Source organism: Pseudorasbora parva, chromosome 18 (assembly GCF_024679245.1).
Source record: "Pseudorasbora parva isolate DD20220531a chromosome 18, ASM2467924v1, whole genome shotgun sequence".
NCBI lineage: Eukaryota > Metazoa > Chordata > Actinopteri > Cypriniformes > Gobionidae > Pseudorasbora > Pseudorasbora parva.
The window spans coordinates 40,099,825-40,109,082 of NC_090189.1; the positions used below are offsets into that span (position 1 = coordinate 40,099,825).

General features: G+C 42.4%; 1 protein-coding gene across 1 annotated transcript in view; it reads right to left on the bottom strand.

The window, feature by feature from the left end:
- Positions 1 to 1,811: 1,811 nt before the first annotated feature.
- Positions 1,812 to 9,258, bottom strand: part of atg4a (autophagy related 4A, cysteine peptidase) — a 12,845-nt gene continuing 5,398 nt past the window's right edge. Inside the window, exons 8-13 of the mRNA XM_067424751.1 lie at positions 8,820 to 9,034; positions 7,295 to 7,373; positions 6,358 to 6,503; positions 4,289 to 4,345; positions 4,102 to 4,213; positions 1,812 to 2,377 (exon numbers count right to left, since the gene is read on the bottom strand). Of these exons, the coding sequence (XP_067280852.1) occupies positions 2,313 to 2,377; positions 4,102 to 4,213; positions 4,289 to 4,345; positions 6,358 to 6,503; positions 7,295 to 7,373; positions 8,820 to 9,034 (674 nt within the window). The 3' untranslated portion in view covers positions 1,812 to 2,312. The remainder of the gene's footprint in view (positions 2,378 to 4,101; positions 4,214 to 4,288; positions 4,346 to 6,357; positions 6,504 to 7,294; positions 7,374 to 8,819; positions 9,035 to 9,258) is intronic.

The following is a 9,258-nucleotide window of genomic DNA, read 5'->3' on the forward strand; positions in this document are numbered from 1 at the left end:
CTTTTTATTCATCAGTGAATCCGGAAAAAAGTATTACAGGTTATAAAAAATATGAAGCAGCACAACTGTTAATAATAAATCCTCATGAGAATGATTTCTGAAGGATCATGTGACACTGAAGACTGGAGTAATGATGATAAAGTCAGCTTTGATCACAGGAATACATTACCCTTTACTCCTCCTGGGACCCAGTAATAGACTTTTGTCCACTGTAGTGGACATTATATTTCAGTGAGTTTCTGTGACATCACACACGTCACAGTTTTGAGTCAGGATGTCCTTTATAGAGCACATTCAGGGCTTTGCGGAGATACCAAATGTTTGGAGGTTTCACCAGGACAACAAAAACTTCTTGGTCTTTAAAAATGGCTGACATTAATGTTTAGCACTCTTATGGAAATATGATAATATTTTTTAATTATAATATAAATCTGATTAATTTTCTAATTGTTTGTTATAATTCAACATCTCAGGAAAATGCTATGGGGTTTCTAATCAAAATATGACCTTTTTGTTACAAAACAGGGCATTGATTTCATAAATGTCTACTGTAGAGGACACCAGGACATAAATCATGTTTATCGGGCATTTTGGAGACACAAACAGTAAATAGGGAAATAAATTACATAGCAATATTCCTATGAAATATTACATATTATTATGAAAATGTTGCCAATTATTACTTCCCTTATTACACTTCTTTTTTTCATTACATGTTGCACCAAGAACACAATAATATGCAAATTAGATGCAATATACCGATACGTTGTATTAAATGGGAAAATTCAAGTGTGGCCATTTTACCCACATATTGCATAAAATAAGATGGCATGTCAAAGCATTCAGTTATATCTTTTATAACATAGCTCAAACAAAAGGTTTGTTTTAAAAAAATCCTGAAACGTAAAAATGTATTCGTGAATTTAAAATAAATCCCATTGCTTTTGCCTATACATGCAATTTCATTTCATTATTTTTTTTTAACAACTGAGTCCTGGTGTCAACTACAGAGGACATATCATAACATATGAATACAATATAATTTTCCCCAAAAAATAACGGTCCATTTGTTTCTTATGCTCTAAACAATCTGATGACATGAAAAAATACAAAATTCGAAAAACTTATTTTTTTCTGGGTCCCAGGAGGATATTTTCACAGAGAAACAAGCTGATTTACATTATAATTATATTTCACAATAATACTGTTGATTCTGTATTTTTGATCAAATAAATGCAGCATTGATGAGCATGAGACTTCTTTTCAAAAACATTAAAAATAGTAATGTTTCGTTATAGTTTAGAAAACAGTGATAAAATATCTTGATAGCGTCAGATAACTTTGATAGAAAGGGATGTAAAGGATTACAGTCAACCAATCGGCTGTTAGATTAGATAATACCAATTTAGCTCAACCAATGACCAAGCAATGCTTCATTTGGGTTAGTCTGTGGTGTCAAAGGTCACATTAGCAATTACAGAAAAACACTTCAGCAAAACATGCTCAGCTCAAAGTGTCTGAATCATTTTACTCCCAAATTATTATCAATTATACTGGTATGAAGAATATTTGGGTATAATGTCACAGTTTACTTTACTTTGCTCTCCTCACTTACAGAAATGAACGATAGTGTCCTGCACACACTAGTCACACTTGTGTCTGAATCATGTTTGGTTTGACTGTATGCAAGTTACATATTAATACTTTACATCAATAATGTTATTTATTTCATACATGAACCGATCCGGCTCAGATTTGTTATCTGTAACAAACACACAAAGACAGTGAAAGGGACAATAAATGACAGGAAATCATAATTAGGTAGTTTATTTGATCTAAAAAAAGTGATAGGACCAATCCAAAACACGATATCATATTTAAATATCTTCATTTGAAGCCATATTTACAGATGTGCAGGGGTGGGTGAAATAATTAACCCATTAATAAGGAAAGGAAACGTCACCTTTACCAGTCAGAAACATAAATACGTCAAATAGAGGCACTTTTTCCCCCAGTGAGGTTTTCTTCCGTAACACTGAGTGTTATTTTGCGGTCAGACGGTGGAGTGTGTGTGTTGAGGTGTAAAGCCTTCATCACTCCATCATTTCAGTACGAGAGCGCTCATCAACCGGACAGGTTTTGGTAGTTAAAAACCCAGGCCTCTGAATGAGGATAAACTGAAGATGCTACAGGATCCTCGGCTGGTTTTTCCTCCGGTTAAACCCCAGACAGCGCGAGCTCATGATTTTTGCGTGTGTGTTGTTGATCTGAGGCACTTGTGAAGCAGAGGAAGGCTTCGGACCGGCCGGAGATCACACGTTTAGGATCTCGAACTCCTCCTCCGACTCAAAAAGCTTGTCTGGGGACTCGATGAACTCTAGAAGAAGAATGAGGTTATGAAACATCAAATTCACTTCATCCAGTGCGTCTGAAATATCTAATGTCCTGTTCACACACAGCTGGAGTTGAGATGTGTTTTTCGGTGGATCGGATCACACACACATTCCCGTTACAACTGTTGCGTACGCAGAAAACAGGCCCTGAAAGAGGCGTACGTATTTACACGTGTTTAATCCTTGCTGTCATTGAAACAGTGTCGCAAGAAATGTGATCAAAAGTTGCACATCCACATGTTTATGTAAATCATTTTTGTTTCAAATCTGAGTAATGACTTTATGTAATTTCAGTGCATATTGCCATTAATGAAAGTGGAACATTAATGTACTCTACACGTGTATTAAATTGGAAACAGTTTCACAAATCAGGCCATACCGATGCCTAAGTTTTGCTTTGAAAAAAACCCCGTCTGCACGCAAACTCTGCCCCATGTGTACGAACTCTTTTACTGGAGCGAAAAAAGCTATAAAGTAAGAACAATTTATAACTGTTTTCATTTTGATACATGTGTAGAGTACATTAATGTTCCAGTTTCATTTGTTTTAATGTCTGGATCATGCAAGATTTATTCAAATGGTTCTGAATGGTGGAATATTACCTTTTTTATGTAATTTCCACCTGCTTCCCTCCTCACCAATATACAGTGGTATAAATGCAATATCTGTGTGTGTTTTGTTTTTGTGTGTCCCTGAAATTACTTAAACAAAAAATATTTAACGAGTCAGGACTGATGTTTTCCGTTGTAGTTAGGCCAGAGCTACTAAATTATCAGTTTCCTAAGTGCAGCTTAGATTTTCTATTCTCCTGGGTGCACTAACTGCAGATTATATGAAAAGTATAATATAAAAATATGAACTTGGTAATCGGAATCGGCCATCGGAAGGACTTAATTGACGGTTTTAAATTGTTGATATCGTGCATCCCGAGACAAATATTTACTTGCATGCACGCACTAGCTGACAGTCGCATTTTGTCCGTTTGGTGTGTTCAAGCGCAGCTTTTAGACAGAAACGCCACCTGGGCTTTAGACCCGTTCACACCTGTATTTAGCATCGTCCACTTGTGATCCGATCGACTGCTCTTAAAAGGTTTGTTCACCCTAAAATTAAAGTTATCTGATTAATTCCTCTCCCTCATGTGGTTGGACATCCGTCAGACCTTTGTTCATCTTCACACACAGATGAAGATATTAGTGTTGAAATCCGATGGCTCAGAAAGGCCTTCATTGACACCAATGTCATTTCCTCTCTCAAGACCCATAAAGGCACTAAAGACGTCGTTACAAAGCCCATCTCACTACAGCGGCTCTACAATCATTTTATGAAGAGACCAGAAGAGTTTGTAAGCAAAAAAACTAACTAACGACTTCTATAGTGACGAACAGTTATGAATCAGTGAATCGATTCATGATTCGGATCGTGTGTCAAACTGCTGAAATCACTTGACTTTGGCGATCCGAATCATGAATCAATACGCTGATTCATAACCGTTCAAATCTTTATTTTGAAATTGGCCCATCGGGCCTTTCTGAGCCATCGGATTTCAACACTAATATCTTCATCTGTGTCTGAAGATGAACGGAGGTCTGATGGTGTCCAACGACATTAGGGAAAGGAATTAATGACAGCATTTACATTTTTGGGTGAACTAACCCTTTAACACCAGGTGTGTGAACTGGGCCTTATTTCTGTAATAACACATTACCCGCTCCTGTGGTCTGCACCTCCGGCTTGGTGGGGGGAACAAACGGAGGCCAATGAGAGGGATGCTTCTCCACCAGCTCGAACATACGCAGGTTTCTTTTTTTCAGGAGCTCCTTTAAAGCAGAGAGGAATAATGAGAGCAAGTTAAACCATAAAGCAAGCAAGCAGACGTGAAGCAGACGTCTTACCTGCTGAACCAGATCGCACCAGCTGTCGAAGTCCTCCTCGTTCTTGCAGAAGAAACCCTGGGGACAAACATTCACATTTACTGGCCAATGAAACCAAAGCCTACACACACTCCACCATCTGTAGCCCAAAACGCTCGGCTCATTCGCTTGGTTATTCGTTAGGAAGTGAAGTGTTCTCAGCAAATACATTTTAATGTGTTAAGAAGGTTTCACAGGCTCTTTATGTTTTCATCAAAATCTTCTTAGCACCTCTTGATTGAGGGACGTGGGCTGAAAATAAATGTTTTATTTCCCTGCATTATATCCAACAGTATTATATTATTCATTATCCAATTTTCAACATTTCAATGCAAAAAACTAAAATATGTTGGTGGGCCAAATGTGAATGATCTAAACATATTACTATTTGTTTTTTTTTTTTTTATTTTATTTTTTATATTATTTAGGGGCGAGGCTGAAACACACTGTGAGTGGGGCCATAGGGGCGAGGCTGAAGCACACTGTGAGCGGGGCCATAGGGGCGAGGCTGAAGCACACTGTGAGCAGGGCCATAGGGGCGAGGATGAAGCACACTGTGAGTGGGGCCATAGGGGCGAGGATGAAGCAACTGTGAGCAGGGCCATAGGGGCATGGCTGAAACACACTGTGAGCGGGGTCATAGGGGCGAGGCTGAAGCACACTGTGAGTGGGGCCATAGGGGCATGGCTGAAACACACTGTGAGTGGGGCCATAGGGGCGAGGATGAAGCAACTGTGAGCAGGGCCATAGGGGCATGGCTGAAACACACTGTGAGTGGGGCCATAGGGGCGAGGCTGAAGCACACTGTGAGTGGGGCCATAGGGGCGAGGCTGAAGCACACTGTGAGGGGGGTCATAGGGGCGAGGCTGAAACACACTGTGAGTGGGGCCATAGGGGCGAGGCTGAAGCACACTGTGAGTGGGGCCATAGGGGCGAGGCTGAAGCACACTGTGAGTGGGGCCATAGGGGCGAGGCTGAAACACACTGTGAGTGGGGCCATAGTGGCGAGGCTGAAGCACACTGTGAGTGGGGCCATAGGGGCGAGGCTGAAACACACTGTGAGTGGGGCCATAGTGGCGAGGCTGAAGCACACTGTGAGTGGGGCCATAGGGGCGAGGCTGAAACACACTGTGAGTGGGGCCATAGGGGCGAGGCTGAAACACACTGTGAGCGGGGCCATAGTGGCGAGGCTGAAGCACACTGTGAGCGGGGCCATAGGGGCGAGGCTGAAACACACTGTGAGTGGGGCCATAGGGGCGAGGCTGAAACACACTGTGAGCGGGGCCATAGTGGCGAGGCTGAAGCACACTGTGAGTGGGGCCATAGGGGCGAGGCTGAAACACACTGTGAGTGGGGCCATAGTGGCGAGGCTGAAGCACACTGTGAGTGGGGCCATAGGGGCGAGGCTGAAACACACTGTGAGTGGGGCCATAGGGGCGAGGCTGAAACACACTGTGAGCGGGGCCATAGTGGCGAGGCTGAAGCACACTGTGAGTGGGGCCATAGGGGCGAGGCTGAAGCACACTGTGAGTGGGGCCATAGGGGCGAGGCTGAAACACACTGTGAGCGGGGCCATAGTGGCGAGGCTGAAGCACACTGTGAGCGGGGCCATAGGGGCATGGCTGAAACACACTGTGAGCGGGGCCATAGGGGCGAGGCTGAAGCACAGTGTGAGCGGGGTCATAGGGGCGAGGCTGAAGCACACTGTGACTGGGACCATAGGGGCGAGGCTGAAGCACACTGTGAGGGGGGTCATTGGGGCGAGGCTGAAGCACACTGTGAGGGGGGGTCATTGAGGCAAGGCTGAAGCACACTGTGAGCGGGGTCATAGGGGCGAGGCTGAAGCACACTGTGAGCGGGGTCATAGGGGCGAGGCTGAAGCACACTGTGAGCGGGGTCATAGGGGCGAGGCTGAAGCACAGTGTGAGCGGGGCCATAGGGGCGAGGCTAAAGCACACTGTGAGCAGGACCATAGGGGCGAGGCTGAAGCACACTATGAGTGGGACCATAGGGGCGAGGCTAAAGCAAACAGCGGAGGATTAAACTCTCACCAGCGCTACAGAAGGGTCCAGGCTGGTGATCTTCATGCGGTGAGGGGTCCTCTGACAGTGATAGCTCTGGTCGTCCACTGCACTGCCTGACTCAAAGTCCACGGCCTGCTGCGTAGTGTGAGGGTCCAGATAAATCAACTCGTCATCTGAAGGACAACAAATCATGACGACGATGATGCCTCTGACACATTTACAGGATAAAGCTTTACTTGTTTGATCAATGTTCATAAGAATCACTGGGGAGAAGAAAAGTAATCCTCGTACAAAACAGTATGGGTGTGCAATATATATCATCTATGATAATATCGTATTTGTTGAAATAATCGAGAATATACCTCACATTACACAAACACACCTAGAGAGCGCACAACATCCGCACTCCATTATAAACTGCACGTTAAACTCATTCATGAGCTCTGAGCTCATTAAACCGTCTGTGTAAATTATCTAAATCCACTTCAGTCACAGCTTCTGTTTCCTCTGAACTGCAAAGATGAATTTAGTTGATACTGATTATATATAATTGGTAACAGCCCTATTGTGTCTTATTATTCTAATTTAATTTATTCTGTGATTCTATAAATGTAATACTTTTGACACAAAAGATAATTAGGTTAGAAAAATGGCTTCATAATGACCATAAAAGGTCAAAATCAATGTAAATTTATTGGAAAAGACGAATTCTGTCACTGCTGTGAACTGACTACCACAGAATATCAAAAACTTTAGGAGTCAGTCTTAAACCTGCCAAAGGTACCAAAACAATCAGCAAAATATTGTCTAATTATCATTATTGATAAAATTCCCCAAAAATATCCAGACATTTTTTTGTCACTATTGCACACCCCTAAAACACAGCTCAACACACTGGATAATGCAGACGTATTGAGTGTGTCATTTGGACACAAGTAAAACACATTTGATTGAGAAAACTCACCAATAAAGCCAATAAAATAATAGGCCAGGTTGGGCTTTCCTCCTAAAACACCACACGACTGAGGCATCTTGAAACACTCCTGGTGAAAGAAGATAGGAAACGTGCATGTGATACATGAAGGACAACAACAAGATTATGCAGCAGTAGGCCTGTCACGATAACTACTTTTTGTTTTGCGATATATCGTCCCAGAAATAATTGCAATAAACAATATTATTGTCACTTTAAGACTATTTAATGCCACTGAATATATTATCCTTATATAACAGCATAAAAATGCAAGTAGACCTACACACTTTCAAATGACAGCCTTATAATTCTTTAGATCATAGAAATTAAGGGTAAAAAATATATTATCCTCAATTAAATAAAAAAATTAATTAAATAAATAGTAAATAAACATTTTCCCTTGTGAAACGGCTTTAATGCTTGTCATTCTGCGTTGACCTTTATATGGAACAGGGGATTGCGGCTTTGAAATCGAGTCCATTTGGGCTTATTCTACCAAACTGTCAGTAGAAAACACTATATCGCCTCAAACTGCGCCTTTTTTCCCCTGTGGATAACCGCTCTGTCTATGAAGGAACTGCCCGAAAAACACTTTCAGCTCTGTCATGGAAAACATATAAGATGACAGCACAATCCATTAAAATATTGGAGACATTAATTATTATATAAGCATAATGGGCGATATATAGCATCACAAACAAATATTGAGGTCAAGTATATACACTCACCTAACGGATTATTAGGAACACCACTAATACTGAGTTTGACCCACTTTTGCCTTCAGAACTGCCTTAATTCTACGTGGCATTGATTCAACAAGCTGCTGAAAGCATTCTTTAGAAATGTTGGCCCATATTGATAGGAGAGCATCTTGCAGTTATTGGAGATTTGTGGGATGCACATCCAGGGCACGAAGCTCCCGTTCCACCACATCCCAAAGATGCTCTATTGGGTTGAGATCTGGGGACTGTGGCGGCCATTTTAGTACAGTGAACTCATTCTCATGTTCAAGAAACCAATTTGAAATGATTTGAACTTTGTGACATGGTGCATTATCCTGCTGGAAGTAGCCATCAGAGGATGGGTACATGGTGGTCATAAAGGGATGGACATGGTCAGAAACAATGCTCAGGCAGGCTGTGGCATTTAAACGCCATTTAATAGTGCCAATTGGACATTTAAATTGCCCAATTGGCACTAAGGAGCCTTAAGTGTGCCAAGAAAACATCCCCACACCATTACACCACCACCACCAGCCTGCACAGTGGTAACAGGGCATGATGGATCCTTGTTCTCATTCTGTTTACGCCAAATTCTGACTCTACCATCTGAATGTATCAACAGAAATCGAGACTCTTCAGACCAGGCAACATTTTAAATGTTTGTGAGCTTGTCCAAATTGTAGCCTCTATTTATAATCCTTCAGGTGAGTGTATATTGTGTGATATATCGATATATTGATTATTGCGGCAGGCCTATGCAGCAGACTATCGGGCTCATCAGTGAAGCGGCGTACTTTGAAGGCCTGAATGTAGACGGGGTTGATGCTGTTGATGCCCATCCTCAGAGGAATGATTAGCAGCAGGGGCCTCCAGTCCAGGGGCCGACCCTGAGCCTCTGACCCGCTCCGGCCCGATTCTGACCCGCTCCGGCTGGACTCTGACGCCTCTCCCCACACACAGGGACCCGCCCTGGGCTTGTGTTCCCGTCTTGGCTGCTGACACTGCTTCTCTGGACCAGGAGAGGACATCAAGAAGGGCGGAAGAGAGAAATAAGAAGAGTTAAGGCATTGGATTCCTTGCCACAAGCTATGTTTCCATCCGAAGTTGCAACAAAAAACATTTGTGAATAAAACAGCGTTTCCATCCTATGTGTTCAAGAGAACAAAATCGTCACGTATTAGGAAAAATGCTGCAAAATATCAGCAATTAAATGCTAGTTGCTCTTTTCCCTCC